The 17,064-nt window shown below is 36.0% G+C and overlaps 1 protein-coding gene across 1 annotated transcript in view; it reads right to left on the minus strand.

Moving 5' to 3' along the window:
- The window catches only part of LOC150106943 (diacylglycerol kinase theta-like), a 610,762-nt gene that overhangs the window by 241,526 nt on the left and 352,172 nt on the right, over positions 1-17,064 (minus strand). Inside the window, exon 10 of the mRNA XM_090393510.1 lies at positions 8,566-8,710. Within this exon, the coding sequence (XP_090249636.1) occupies positions 8,566-8,710 (145 nt within the window). The remainder of the gene's footprint in view (positions 1-8,565; positions 8,711-17,064) is intronic.

Raw genomic sequence — 17,064 nt, forward strand, 5'->3', positions numbered from 1 at the left:
CTAAATACAACCTACAAGAATTCTATCCATATGCTGCAAGTAAAAGAAGAATAACTCTTCTGAATGCAGATGGTGTGAAGGTAATAGATGTAGAAGAGATTGTGCAGCTAATGAGTGTGCATTTTGCTAGAAGCTATTATCTTGGTGTATGCAATACTGAGTTCACTGCTACCTCTTCACCGAATGAAGAACCTCAGGTGTATGAAGAGGAGGTATTAGAGCTGTTCCACAAACTGAATAAGAATTCAGCAATAGGGACTGATGGGATATCAGCACTGGTGATAAACGAGTGTTCAGCTGAACTGGCTATTCCTTTGACCAAGCTATATAATTTGAATCTCAGAACAGGGAAGATTCTGCAGGACTGGAAAGGATGTACGATAATCCCATTGTACAAGGCAAAGACCGACATATCTAACTATAGACCGAGCAGTATCTCAGGAGTGGTGGTGAAGATTTTGGAAAAATTGGTTAGGGCTAGCATTCAGAAATGGGTTGATAGTGACTACTTTGCAATAAACAGCATGGGTTTACTAAGGGAAGGTCTCGTGTTTTTAACTTGCTCACGTTTTAAAATAATGTTACCATTGAACTAAATATGTGGGATGGGAGTCTGACAGATTTAAGTAAACTAGTGGTGTACCACAAGGATCAGTACTTGGTCCACTGTTATTCAATCTGTACATATATGATATTGGGAAAAATTTGACAACTGACATACAGCTATTTCTGATGATGCAAAGATAGATAGGGTAATCAGGATATAGTATGCAGTACTTGCAGAATGATTTGAATAGGCTGGAAATGTGGGCATGGGAAAATGGATCAGTTCAGTGTCAGTAAATGCAAAGTCATGCACTTTGGCTTGATTAGATATCCAATGTTGTATTATATTGGTGGGATTATGCTGGAAGAAACTGATGAGGCTAGGGATCTTGGAGTGTTAGTAGATAGGAAGCTGAAGTTCAGTGGCCATATAGCAAAGATTGAAAATACAACTCAAAAGATATTGCAATGCTGAAACAAACATTCACATGTAAAGATAAGGATGTCATTTTGCTTCTTTAGAAGGACTTGATAAGACCTCATTTCTACTATCGTGTACAGGTCTGGTCTCCTGGTTTCCGTTGCAATTCTGATATATCGAAGAGAGAGCAAAAATGATATCAGGATCATGGAATACTGATTATGAAAACAGTGAGAATTTCTAGATTGCAGACACTAGTAAACAGGAGAGAGCGGGTGATAGGATTGAGACTTACAGATTTCTGAAAGGGTCATACAGGATTTGAGCTATTGGAATTTTACAATTTATGGAAAGTGGAGAAAGGACAAGAAAGCATCCCTGGAATATGAGAATAATGCTGCTAAGAAAGGAGTAAAGGTTGGATTTTTTTTCTCATAAGGTGGTGTGTGTCTGGAATGGATTGCCATTGGATGTTGTGTGTGCAAGAAATTTCAATGACTTCAAGAATAAGTATGATAGCTGGTGCGTGTAGTATGTGGCCTTCCTCGATGAGTCCTTGACTCCCTGGAGGACTCGATAATAATTATAATAATATACTTGCATGTTTCTTCTAACAAACTATTCATCAAAAAGATCTTTCTTTCATTTACTGAAGCAAGCATGAAGAATAATTGCTCAGACAATATAACTGAGCAACTACAAAGACAATTCCAAGAAAAATAACTTTAATGAAGATTCCATCCAGTTCATCAATGTTGTGAAATGTAAGTTTTAAAATTTGGAAAAGAAATATCAGATGTATTATATAAATTACTCTTGGTAGAGATGTGTTGTTGGAGATGGAGGAAATAAGAGATCTTGGGGTGAGTTGATAAGGATCTAAAAGTTAGAAGACATGTTGCCAAAACTGTGAGGACAACAACGGATTCTGGATATGATGTGGAGGACACCGAGTTGTAGAAGAAGGGGGGGGGGGGGTTCTGGTTCCATTACATAAGACTCTGATTAGTCCACATATGGACTACTGTGCACATATTTGGTCATCTGATTTTTAAAAGGATGAAGAGATGTTGGAGAGGGTCTAGAGATGATTGACTAAAATAGTTTCCGATCTCTGGGATGCTGAATACGAAGAAAGGTTCAGACACAGCAATTTGCAGTCTTGTTGATGGGAGGAAGAAGAATGATATGATAGAGACATACAAGTTTGTAAGTGTTTGTTACAGGATTAACAGTGAAGAGGTTTTTCATAAAATGGTGGGAGATTAGGAGAGAACAAGAGGTCATCCCTGAAAGTTGTATAAGAAGGATGTGAGCAAGGGAGTGAGAAGTAGGTTTTTTGGATGGAGTTGTGAATAATTGGAATACATTGTCTGAGAATATGGTGTCTGCAGAATTTAAATGTGTTTATGGCACAGTAGTACGATGAGCTGTGTGTATGATAAAAGGGACCTCCTAGATGCGTCTGTGACCCCATGGAGGGAGATCTTAGGTTAATAATAATAATAATAATTATTCTTAATGCTGAATACAGCATTAAGCTAAAAGTGCTACAGTTTCAAATGACTATATGGGAATTTCTAATGCTGCATTTATTATATCGTTGTCCTCTTTGTTTGCTTTTTTTTTTTATTTATTCTTTTTATTGTTTCTACTCGTTTATTCATTCAGTCTGTCTTATCTTTCAAATTCCTTAATCACAATAATAGTAAAAGATCTTATTTGATTATTATACTTGAATGTTTATTCCAACAAACAAATCAAAAACATTTTTCATTTGCTGAAGTAAGCTTGAAGAATAATTGCTCAGACAATAATGAGCAGTTCCAAAGACAATTCTAAGAAAAACAACTTTAAAGTAGATTTCTTCATATTGCTTCACGGAGCATATGTCACTTACTTCCCAACTAAGTGCATAACATTGTCACTGATGTGCAAAGCTTTGATGTATTGTATTTTCCATCAGTATTAACTTCACATTTCTCCTTGGGAAGTAGATAAAGATATGTATAAAAACTTTTCTGAGATCACTGAATTTAACTTGGCAATTCTGTTTCCTTTCCGGCTTTCCTTCTGCCTCTCCTCTCTTGCTTGCCAACTAGGATCGGTTTCACATCAACAGTTATTTGAAAAACACACACACCAATGCCCATGTCCATTACTGAGAGTGAAACCAAAGTGACAAGATGGCTGCAGTTACCATAGTGAGTACACATTACAACAGCACATTGCATATGAACACAACCATAAATAAACATAACACACAACATTATTTATGTAACTAAGGATTACATTATTACAGTAAGTAGACTACATAAAATATATTTAAGTTCCCTTTGTTTTGTCGCTACTTAACTGCTTGTAGTTGAGTCTATGGGACAAAGAATAAAAGTAAGCAGAAAAGCAGATGAGAAGTTGCAGATGAGACGTATCATGACTAGATCTAGTTATAAACCAAGAAATAAACTGCGATGTTTATTTACAAATGCTAGGAGTATGAGAAATAAGGGAGATGAAATTCCCATGTTAACCAAGTTCATTTGTCAATAAATAGTTGAAATAAGTGAAACATGGTTGAATGACAATGATATTCTGAGAGGAATAAAAAATAGAAGCATATGATGTTTTTCGTCAGGATAGTAAGGACAAGAGGGTATTGTTGCTGATGATGAAAGTGGGAAAATTATGTCTATATATTGTTGAGATACACAAGGAAAATAGTGAAAGTGGGTCTGAAGCTCTATGATATGAGGTGGAGGTTGACAGGATGAGATATTTAGTTAGGTATTGCTATAAATTGGGGAATGTTGATGGAGAGGACAAAGAAGCAACTTGGCTTATTAAGCAAATGAATAGTAATCATTACGGGTGCTTTTAATTAATAACTCAAACAGTAGTACAAAGCATCAGGGATAAAGAAAATGAATTTGAGTTCTTATTATTATTATTGCATGACAGCTCAAAGGAGTCCAAGGACTGATCGCAGGAGGGCACTCTACTCCACACTACCCCCCATACACACACAGACACATCCGAACATCTCCCCCAGAATGATAGAAGCAAAAGATGGCTGAAACAAAATGTCACAAAGAAATCTTAAGCCACAGGAGGTCAGAAAGGTGAGATTCTAAATTAGACATCCTTTGGGAAGGAATGTTGCACAAAGGCACAAGCAGAAGAAATCACACACGGTATATCTGACAGCTAGGATGGGCTGCCATTGGTGTACCAGAAACAGAACATCAGGTTTGGATGCTTAAGGGTGATAATCCACATCATTAAAGTTACTGTTGATGCTAGGGAGGTTGGTAAAGTTAACATGACAGTTTTTTTTTTTTTTTTTTTGGCTGGAGGTTTATTATTTCGTTTAACTACAGAGATACTAGAATTATTCATGCTTACTATCATATTTAACATTTCAAAAGGTGAAGAGAATTACAAAAGGGAAACATGCTGTGGGAGAAAAGCAGACTCTTGAACAGATCGCCAACACAGGAGCATCCAGTCTCCAAACCACAATGTGGCCTTTCACATACACTGCTTGGAAAGAAGTCAATGGACACTTTTTGCTGCAATGACCACAACAATCTTATAGGACATACTTTCTACAAGTATATGATAGCAATCACTGGGAATTTTGGAACATTCTTCCTATAGGTAGAATGAGGTCCTGGACTATTCTGGAAACTCATCCCTTGACCTCACCAATATTCTAGTTCACATTGCACATCCCACATATTTAATAGGGTTGAGATCAGAGCTTTGTGGAGGCCAGTCAAGTGTGGTGATATTCATGTCTACAAACCATGCAGTTACAGCAGCTACCTTATGACAAGGTGCATTGTCTTACTGAAAGAGACAATAGTCAGTTCCTTAGAAAATGCCACAAAGTAGGAAGCATTACATTGTCCAGAATGTTAAGATTCCTCTCTGAGTTCAATGTTCATGGTACCACAAACAGAGGTCCTAGGCCAAACCAAAAAAAAATTAAAAAAAAAAAAAAAAAGACCATATAATCACACTGCAACCACTCCGAATTTCACAGTTGAGTTATGCACTCTAGTAAGACATTCACCAGGTATCTGCCACACTCGTACATCTGCTCAGTAGAGACTGTAGCATTACTTGTTGCTCCATAATACAGCTTTCGAAATTTCCAGATCGCACTGTACATGCTCTTGGCACCACTGAAGACTATGCTGTATGTTGGTTCGGGTAATGTGGAGCTTGCATATTTCAGTCCTACCATGGAAATCTATATTGTGAGCCTCGGTTCTGTTTTTTGTGCAGATTTGTGTTCCAGTCAATGACCAGAACTCCAGATTCAATGAGCCCACCGATTAATCGTGGTTTTTACATATTATCCTTCGTAGCACCCTACAGTCACATTTGGTGAGTGTGGTGGATTATTCACTGTGGGTAGCACTTGCAGCTGACTCTCTGCACTTCCATCTCAGTATGGTATCACCGATTGTTAACCTGGGTTGATCCAATTTGTCAACAATTTGTTGAACAGATAGGTCAGCGACATGGCATCCTATCACAATACCTCTTTCACTTTCAAACTCTGTCAGTTCTCTTCTCACAGCCATTTCACACCAACACAGTTGGATTGACTTGCATCATATTCCTCCAATTTATACTGGCCTGCAAACACGTAACTTGTTACATGGTACAATGCACCTTGCTCATGGGGGGGGGTGTCTGTCGACTTCTTTCTAAGCAATGCACAATGTGATCTGGCAGTGCAGATAGTAGCAAGGTTAGGTGCCAGTGGATCAGGAAGCCTCCTAAAAATGCATTACCATCTGGTTCAGCCCAGTACACTATCTGGTGGCCAGCTTACTGAACTGCTTTACTGCTGTACTTTGAAGATGGGGAAGTAGTGGATACCTGCAGTATGTTAGTCATGCCCTCGATGCATATCACTCACACTGCATGTAGAAGGTTGACGGGGGGGGGGGGCAATTAGGAGCACGGAAAAAAGAGTGGAAAGGAGATATGCTGCTTGGGCATTGATCAAGAGTTATTTAACAGCAGCAGTGTCTTCCAAAGATGAAAAAGGCTAAAAGCAGCGGAGTAAAATGGATAAATAAAAGGATTAAGCATGAAATATGGAAGCAGAAGGCAACACAAGATAAATGTTGACAATCAGTTGCATGTCAGAAAACTTACTTTGTTGGAAAAAACAGCAAAAGTGCAAGATGAACAGAATTAGCCATTCAAGCCAAGAAAAATCCTAACTAGTTCTTTTGATATGTGACAAGTAGAAGAAAGAATGACTATAGAAGGATGATGGTAGTTGATGACATTTGATTGATATCATTGAGACTTGTAAGTTGATGAGGGGTTGTTGTCAGATTAATGTGGAGGAAATTTTTAACAGAGTACAGGGAAACAAGGGTAGAACAAAGGGTCATTCCTGGAAGATATATATGGAGGAGGATGTGAGTAGTGGAGTGAATAGCAGATTCTTCTGCATGGAGAGTGGTAGGTGAGTGGAAAGCACTCTTTGAAAGTGTGGTAAATGCAGAAACTGAATTGGCTTAAGGCACAGTAGATGACTGCTTTGCATGAGAATGTGGAGCTTCCACAATGATCCTTTTGACTCTGAGGAGGTTTGATAATAATAATTAACCACATGGTGATTAATTCTAAGGAAATTCTGGTAATTGTGGTAATTCTAAGGTGTGCAAATCATGTAAATAAACACTTTTCTTTCAGATTACTTTATCATACACCAAAATCTCTATCCTTATTTATGAAATTTTCACTCAGTATACACAAAACCATAGAAAATTAACAACATAAATTACAATTATGCAAGATATTTACAACTGTCCATTAAAATTTCTGTTTCATTTTCATGCTTGCTTCCAACTGAGTGAATTACAGTGCAAGTATCTGTCTTTATCTCTTGAAATCCTGCCTGCCTAATCTTACGTACTCATTCTAAAATTGATGCTCATTTCTTCTATTTCTTGTTTGATATTTTGTAGTTTGCCTTTTTTTAAAAAAAATCACATATTCCATTTTACTATGCACAGTCTGGTTTTCTTGATTTTCAAAATAAAACATAGGATGCTGAAGAGTTTCCTCCCATCTCATCATTCTTGTGATTTACAATTCTGGAGGTAATCTTAGCCTCTTCTCCGTAGTTTGAAATAGATACAATCACAAATATCCCAACCTGATCTCTGTCTTGCTTTTCCCTTAAATGTACTGCCATAGTGCTTTTGGAATAATGCATGGTGGGTTTCATAAATTATAGTATAGTATTTACATAAATTACATAGTTTACATAAGTTATAGCATAGTATTTATTCTATAGACTATTATAATATATAACAACATAAACTATGCTATTTGCATAATAGTATATAATATAAAAATTAAATTACAGAATAACTTACATTAGGCAAATAATTTATTATCAGCAGAAATTTTGGCCTCATTTTATGACCATTCTCAATGCACATAAGAAAAGACATAACACAAATGAGAATAAGAGTTGAAATTAAAGCGTGGGATGCACTGCACAATATTAACTCCAAGAGGAGGAGAGCTTCATCTGTAAACTATTAGAATTCAAGGAAATAAAAATTACTTATCAAAAATAAATCATTCAACAGAAAAATGAAGAGTATTGCTTAGGATAACCTCCCAAAATTAGTAAAGAATCAGTCATTTTTCGTTAAGGTTTGGTAAATGGCTATGGGCTTTTGCAGCATTTATAGTCTTTATAATAAGAAATCACTTTTGTGCAAAAATTTAATTTTACCCCAATGAATTCTATGTCTAGTAGATATAGCATGGCTGACTAGAGCTGACCTATAAGACTCATGGAGCAGAATATAATCTTGATGTTCATCTGAAGTAATCTGAGCAGACCAACCAGACTGCCCATAATAAGAGAGGTCACATGAGTACAGAATTCTATGAACTCCAGGATAGGAAATTGGAGGATATTCATCTTTCAGAGTCTTGGAATGAATTTAATTTCCAAATAAGACAAAACGATACTTGAAGGTTAATCTAGCAAAGAAGTCTTGCAAATGTTTAGAGTGTATCCTTAACATACAGAATGGAAATTCTAGAAGTTTCTTCTAGAGGAAGATTTTGATGATGGCCGTAATTATTAATTAATTTGGTGTCATAGCCATTAGACAGTTCATTATTCAAAAGAGAATCAATGGAAAATAAAATGTGTGAATGATGTACCGAAGTGTTATGTGGGTACACATCATATACACATAATTTAGTACATTGTGTGCCCACCCATCATGCACACATTTTAGTATTAAATAACAGAAAACTATAAACTACTATTAGGTTGTCACGAGATAAGAACATCCAAAAATGAGAGCCACATATTGTCTTCTAGTTCAAGATAAATTTTTAAAAAAATTATTCTATGATTCAAATTAATTTTCTCTAGAAATATTTTTTTGCAATATACTGTATAGTATACTACACTACTATTATAGAATAGTATAATATGACACTATATTATAATATAGTATTTATTCAATAATCTAGATTTTTTTTTAAACTTACTACCTGAGAAGATACACACTAAGTGATGAAAATTTGAATACCTAAATTTTCCTGGATAGACTTTGACAGTTCCTATATCAAGACTTGGGGGTTTAAACCTGAGCAATATTGCCGGCCTCTTTCCTTCTCTCCTTGTTAAACTTTGGACAGGCATAAACTCTTCAATTTCTTTTTCTCCTGGTTCACCTACAATAGATTATTAAGAATTATAATTTAAGCTGCTAAAATTGACAAGACAGACAAAAATATTACTGCTATTTTACGAAATATTTACCAAAACAAACTAAATAAATGCAACCTGCAAGCATTTAGGATTTTCTGTTCCCCTCTGCATGTAGTAACAAAGCCAAATCTCATTCTACTGATATTTAAATTCATGCAGAATAACCTTTCATTGAGTATCAAAGGCATCTTCAGTACATCTAAAAAAAGCTAATCGAACAATAACTGACAATTCCAAAAGGTGCCACCTAAGTAGCTAATGTAAGATAACTAAAAAAAAGCACATTAAATTTCCCAACTTATTAAAAAAATGTTTTTTTTTTTAAAACTGCCTGCTCACAGTATTTCCTTATGGAAACAATCCTAGTCTTGCTGATGATAGCATTCCTTCTATTTATCTGACAAACCTTGCAGTGTTCAAATATTAAGCTTCACAATCTGCTACATCCAGTGCTTTAAATATTGGTCTTTGGATAGTCCTTCAATGGAGCAAGGATAACCAGGTTACCTTCAATGCTAATCCCAATGTCATTGTACCTACTTTTTTTTGCAAAAAGATTATCAACCTACCTTTCTCATAATCAATAATACAATAAATCATATGGAAGGGTCACCCACCCCCATGAACACACATTTACCTTTGGCTTTTTTTTTGTCACAGAGCATGTCCTATCAATAGCTTCCTCAGTGTACAAAAAACTAAGCATTCTTCTCTGCTCAAAATGATATGGCAATGATGTTCTGCAGGTTCTTCTACTTTTTGTGTAAACTGACAGAAAAAAATAAAATATTACAAGACTGTGAAAAGGAATGTAAGCTGCTTGATTGGGTGAGTAATAACATTAGCTGGTGCAGATCCCACTGTGGGTAGATGCTTGTGACTGTCTATAGGTGGGAAGTGAATTTCGTTGTCAGATGTGAGACAACTGCTCTACTTATTGAAGGCTTAAGTATCTTACAAATAAAAATTCATTCTTAGTAGAAAAAAGGGTTTCTGATTTATGGAAAAAATAAATTAATTAAATTTAAAAAAAATTCCTCAGCCCACCCATAGTACTAATGTACCACAGGTTTGGAACTCTTCTCTTTCAATGGTTTCATGATATACCATTTCGATAAGTTCTTTGATGGTAGTTTTTTTCACCCCTCCTCCTTTAGCATCCAAAATGCTGAATTTTTGCCAAAACTTTTGGCATGTTGGCCTATCTATTCTGCATGAAATGACTACCAATTTTTAATCTTGAGTAAGAATACATCTTGCAGGAAGCAATAACACCTTAATCCATTAGTAAAAAAATTAAAGTGGTATCTGGAGAAATGAAAATGTCTTTAGGATAGGTGAGTATGTTTAAAAGAAGGTCATTGTCAGCACTATTTTTCGACCACAGGAAAAAAAATTAATGTTTTCCATTCTTCAAAAACTCAACAGTAAGCCAAACTTTGGCAATTCCATTTTCAAATCATTGACAGAATTATCTTATTTATTCCCATAAGTGCTCCTGAATGCTCAACATGATAAACTAACAAAACAGTCACTTGAGTCTTTGAAGCCAGGCATCATTTTTCTTTGTTTGCAAGTTCATTTCATTAGTATTATCTTTAAACCTCCATGAAGACAAAGATGCATTTATCTGAGGTCCTCTTTTATAAACAGTTGATTACACTGTGCTTTAATTACATTCACATTCTCTGCAATCACAACTCTTAGGCATTCGAATCAGTGGCACACTCAGGATTTAATCTTGGGGGAGGGAGTTGAGTAGACGATTTGAGAATACACACTACGCATCACATACGACCTATGACTGAGCATCTGCAATGATCACCAAAACATGATACCTGTGATCTCCTCTGTCCCAGCTCAGGCAAATGAAGTAGTGCTCAGTCGGCCTTTGTGCACTACTTTGTTTGCCTTGTGTTTATAGTGGTCATGATTCCCGAGAGCTATAGGGTATTTCTATCTTATGTGACCGCTAATTCATAAGTAGTATAGAAATAGAAGGCATGACACAACATAAATAAAAAAATGAATTTTAATTAGGAAAAGATTTTTGGAAAATTTTCTAGTTTTTTTTTTTTCTTTTTTTTTTTTTCTTTAGAGGCTGCCAGGGCACCTTGGCCTATATTCAACCAATTCCCAAGAAGGGTGACAAGTAACTGTCATCTAGCTACTATCCTATCTTGCTCACCTCGGTCATGTCTAAAGTAATGGAAAAAATCAGCAATTCGCAACTGCTATACTACCTTGAAGACACCCACCTAATAAATGATTGCCAGTATGGATTCCATTACTGCCGATCAACAGGAGATCTGTTGATAAGTGTCACTCATCTCTGAACAAACTCCATGGAGAAGTTTGGTGAATCTCAATTGATATCTCTAAAGCTTTTGACCGGGTCTGGCACACAAGCTTATTAAGTAAATTACCATCGTTTGGTATGTCTCAAGCCTACTCTAGTTGGATTACCAGCTTTCTGTCTGGACTCACACTATGTGCTGTAGTGGATGGTTCCTTATCTTCTCACCATTCAACTAATGCCAGCGTTCCATAAAGTTCTGTCCTTTCATCAACCTCTTCCTGCTAAACAGCAATGACCAACTTCAGTTGACCTCCATCCCAATACACAGTTTTGCAGATGACAGCACATTGCATCCCTCCCTTTCATTTGATAAATCTTCTTACTCTACCCAACTCACCTCAACCTACAGAACATCAACCACCACCGCCCTCAATTCTGATCTCCAAGCCATCCTCCAATGGGGTTCAGATAACCTCGTCAATTTTGATGCTCATAAAACTAGTTCTATCTTATTTCTCATAAAAAAAGAACCATTTTTTCCCAGTATTATTTTTGACAACATCCAAATTTCCAGACAATTTGAGATTTCTCCTCTTGGAATTACCCTGACATCAAGCTTCTCCTGGCATAAACACATCATGACCATTGCATCCTCAGCTTCTAAAAATCTAGGATTTCTTTCACTCAAGACATTACTTCACCCCTGAACAGCTGGTAACCTTATAGAAATCACAAATCTGCTCTCATATATGGGGTGAGGCCCCTAAAAGCTCCCTCAAAATTCTTGACTCAATATAGAGAGCAATTACTTATTAATGATCAATCACTTACCAACTTACTCTCCCCATTTTCGCACAGCCATTTGGTTTCTGCAGTATGTCATTTTCCTTTTTCCCTCTTTTACCTTGCTGTGTCGAGGGGGGTTATTAATCAATGGACCTAAACCGTTCACAGGATAAGGTGGTCAGCCCTATGCCCCGGTGTATCCTATGTCCTGTAGTGTTGAGTTCTCAAGGCTGGCTTGCCTGCTCTGCGGGATGAAAAACCCCAGGATAAAACTGGGGGGGAAAACCCTACTGTCGACACGCAAGACCAGCTAACTTGGCTATGGCTGAGAAAGCGCCTCACGCCAGCGACAGGAATCGAACTCAGGACACTCCTTTCCCAGGCATATGGTTACGAAGCGCATAGCCATGGGTGCTGTCAGCTAGACTTAGCTGCTGGGCAGGTGGCTTAAGATTTAAAGTTACCCAAATCTTGGGAAAACTTCACCATGGGATCCTTTGGGGTCTCGTGCCAGTCCCAAGTCTGGATAAAGAAGGAGGCTGGGTCAAATGAGTGTCAATGCTCTGACTGTAAAGAAAAACACATGATTGTTATCTGATGCCTACACGATCACCAGTTAAAACATTCTGTCTCAGACGTCACCTGGATAAAAAAGGTCCACAATACCAATCAAGTGATCAGGATTGGATTGAAAAGTGGGATACTGAAAGGAAACTGACAGAACTATTATCAGTAGGGATATGGAATGCGTGGACACTTTAGATATCAGGAAAACTAGAATTACTTCGCAAGGAAATTGAGAGATATTGATGTGATACACTAGGGCTGGTGGAGATGCGACGGACATCATCAGGAGAGATAAATGGATGTGAAATCATGTTCGGGGCATGACACCAAGCTCAAAGCAGGAGTTGGCTTCCTTCTTAACAAAAAAAGCTAGAGAGGCATTGTTTGGCTACAAATCTCAATGAATGAATCATGGTAGCGAGATTTTGAGCAAAACCATTTAACATATCAATAGTCCAGATATATGCACCAACATTTGACAGCACAGATGAAGTTACTGACTTATTTTACAACAATCTGACAAGAGAAAAATAACAAGAAAAGATATACTAATTATTGAAGGAGACCAGAATACCAAAGATGGAATAGAAAATGATGGTGGGGAAAGCATCATGGGAAAATATGGTTTTGGAGAAAGAAACAAACAAGTGAGAAAATGTTAGAATTTGCTGTGAACCACGAGATGATGGTCTGTAACACAAGATTCCAACAAAAGGAGTGGAAGTGGTAAACAAATTGATGGGAAAATCAACAATTTGATTCACTATGATTACGATTAAAAGACGATGGATAACATCAGTATAGCAGTGTCTAACTTTTAAGGAGCAGATATATATATTCAGATCATAGCTTAGTGATTGCAAACATCAAGTTGAAATTAAAAGAAAATATAAATTCTATTATCAGAAATGAAGAGATACAGGCAAGAATAAGAAGCAGAAATAGGAAGGTACAGAACAGTGTTAGAGAAGAAGCTAAAAAGTGTGGAAAAAGAAAAAAATTCAAATCTAAGAGTGAAAGGAGTAATGTAGGCGATAGAAGACACAGTTGAAGAAACAGTACCAGAAGAAGAGAAGATCAAGAAGAAATGGATTACACAAGAAACACTGAAGTTAGTACAGAGAAGAGAATGTTGAGGATAAGAAGGGATACATCAGAACAAATACAGGAACAATATAGAATAAAGTGTTATGAGGTGAAAAAAAGCAGTCAGAATGGATAAGATGAAATGGTTAAAAGCTCAGTGCAATAATATAGAACAGCACTATGGAGAGCATAAAACTAGGAAGGTGTACAAAATGATTAGAACCATTAATAGAAGGTGGCAACCAAAACAGATCACAATTAAAGATGAAAAAGGCAAAGTATTGATGAATGAAAATAAAATTGTACAGCAGTGGACAAGATACTGTAGTGAGCTATATGAAGAAAAACTAGATTTAGATGGAGTTGGGATTGAAGAATTGAAGCAGATTTCACCACCAGGTAATGAGTATAAATGGAAATTTTAAGAAGAGAGGTAGAAAAAGCAACAGGATGGTTAAAACACAACAAGTACTGGTAATGATAACATCACTGGAGAAATGATTAAATATAGTGTTGAAAGTATGGTTACAGAAATGCACCAACTATGTGATATGGTATAGAAGGAAGGGAAAATGCCAGAGGAGTGGGTGAAATTGATATTAGTGACATTATAAAAGAAAGGAAATAAGCTAGAATGTAAAAATTACAGAACAATTGCTTTGACAAGTCACCTTGGCAAGGTGGTGGTGATGATACATACTGACAGAAAGATTGAGAACACAATTGGAAGCATACCTTGCAGACAAGCAAGTGGGATTTAGGAAAGATAAAAGTACAATTCAACAGATTTTGACAATGCAATTAATAGAAGAAAAAGCTAGGAGAAAAAAAAAACAACCATATATACTTGCTTTGATTTTCAGAAGGCATTTGACAGCATCAACCAGAAAGTAACATTAGCTGTGCTAGAATCCTATGGAATTAACAGAAAACTAATATCCATATTAAAAGATGTTTATAAGAATGCAACAAGGATTTAGTGAAATGGTTCAGAACAAGCAGAGGTACTAGACAGGGGGGACCCAATATCCCAATTCATCACACATTTAGAAAGAGCAATAGACAAAATGAAGGAAGATACAAAAGAAATATCAGTACATGGGATGAGAATTAACAATCTGAGATTTGCAGATGATATTGTTATTATTGAAGAAGATGAAAGAGAACTACAAAAAACATTGAAACTGTTAAACGAGGAAGGGAAGAGATTTGGACTTGTTATAAACTTGGAAAAAACAAAGACCATGCTAATTGGTGAGAAGAACAGGAAACAAAAGATACAAGTTGATGGAATTGATATAGAAAATGTAGAATAATTCACATATTTGGGATGTAAAAAGGCATACGACTTGGATTGTACAAAAGAAATAAAGATCAGGATTACAAAGAGAAGAACAAATCTGAAGGCAGACCATGGATAATATCTGGAAAAGTAAAAACGATTAGTCTGCAAACAAAATTAAGAGTACTAGAAGCATGGGTATCTGGAAAAGTAAAAACGTAAAAAAAAATTAATATCTCAACTACATTCTCTGCAGTGATTTTACCATTTTTACCAACCAATATTATCCTTCCATAATCATGTTTGTCAGGAACAGTAGCTTTCCTCTTTATCTCGGATCTGAAAGGTGGGTAATAAATAAGGAATCAAGAAAAAGAATTTTGGAGTTTGAAAGAACTTATTATAGGAGGATTCTAAGAATAGGATGGATACAAAAAATCACAAATGAAGACCTCTATCGAAAGATACATCCAAAGGAGAATTTAATACAGAAGATTATACAATGGAAGCTGCAATTATTTGGATACATCTGCAGAATGAACAAGGATCAGAAGATAAAGACATTCATGTTTGTTATTATGGATGGTGTAAACAGAAGAGGTAAGACCATATAGAAAATGGATAGCTGACATAAAGACTAGTATGGGATGGGTTTACAGAAATAGCGACACTGTGCAATGGACAAAGAAAGGTGGAAGAAGATAGTGAAGGATGCATCAGACACCAACAGGTAGCATGCCCCTGGTTTGTGATGATGATGATGATGAAGAAGAAATCTTGGAAAGTTTGACACAACCATATTTATTTAGATTAGGCTGGTTTTTCAAATCTATTACCGATTCTAAAAAGTTTTTCAAGTTTGCTGCATTTTTCTGTGAAGCATAGTAGTTTTTACCCCCACCTCATCTGATCTAAACAAAGCATGGATACCTTGTACAGCATTAATTACTTCTGTGTTGCATTCATTACAATAAATTTAATTATGAGTGTAAACCAGCACCTAAGCCTAAATATGCATTTACTAATAAGTTTACTAATTTCCTGCTTGCTCACAGTAAGTCTCTTCTCCTCCCTTTCCACTGCACTCAAACTTTGCATGATGTCACATTCACAAGAACGACTGTTATGAACTGCTCATTTAATATCTCAACTACATTCTCTGCAGTGGTTTTACCATTTTTACCAACCAATATCATCCTTCCATAATCATGTTTGTCAGGAACAGTAGCTTTCCTCTTTATCTCGGTAAATTTTTCTCTGAAGGTCAAATCATTATACAAAGTCTCTCTCTCTGTGATTCTTACTGAACTGATTTCTCAACATATTAAACAGCATCATCAAAATTGTAGCTTGGCTGAATAACACATGAACAGTTTCAGTTTGATGACTAATCCAAACAAAAAGCACCCCCCCCCCAACCTCTTTTTTTTTTTTTAAACAGTAGTTAATTACTTTGGCCCAGCACTTTAGCCTCACCAAAATATTATGCTTATTCTTTAAGATGGAACTTATAGTAGAATGAGAGAACTGAAAACTGGAGACAAGTCCCAAATTCATGAAGATTTAAAATTTCATGTTCCTTTTTTAATGTTATTGCTTTCCATTACTTCAATAGTTATGACGTTTCAAATTAACTTTTCCTTTTTTTTTTTTTTTTTCAGACACTTTTCAGAGTACAAATATGCACTGTACAGTGGATAATTTTACAATAAATGAAGAGGAAAGCAACTTACAATAGTTTGCTTCAATCGCCTGCAGTAGATTAATTCCCTTCTGCACATATGAAGCAATTTGAACACAATGATTCACAATGGTGGATTATTATTATTAGTTTATTATTATGTGACACCTCTGAGGAGTCCAGTGACTCATCGTGGGAAGACATTTCACACAATCTATACAGTATACTATTTGAGTTTTTAAAATCATAAATATGTATACAATATTTTGAATCAAAAACTTAAGTATTGGGGAGGGCACATTTTTCAAGTCATTAGAAAATTATTTTAACTAGTTAAAATGTTTTGTTTTAGGTTTTATGTTGGCAACCTTCTGTTGAAAGAGAAGCATCTCAATTACTTCCGTTCTGTGGTACAGTATTTCACACATTCATGATAGAAAATTGATATCCATTGTAAAATCAGGGAGCTGTAAAATGAACAGACATAAATTGGGGGGGGGGGAATCCATTGTCTATTATGAAGCAGGATCCAGGAGGTAGATGACTACCAGTGTACCATAGTTTTTTAATTTTTACATTAATGATACTGAAATGATCTGAACCAAAATATACAGTT

This window comes from Typopeltis vanoorti, chromosome 5, assembly GCF_054136105.1.
Source record: "Typopeltis vanoorti isolate ZY-2024b chromosome 5, IOZ_Tvanoo_1.0, whole genome shotgun sequence".
NCBI classification, from domain to species: Eukaryota; Metazoa; Arthropoda; class Arachnida; order Uropygi; family Thelyphonidae; genus Typopeltis; species Typopeltis vanoorti.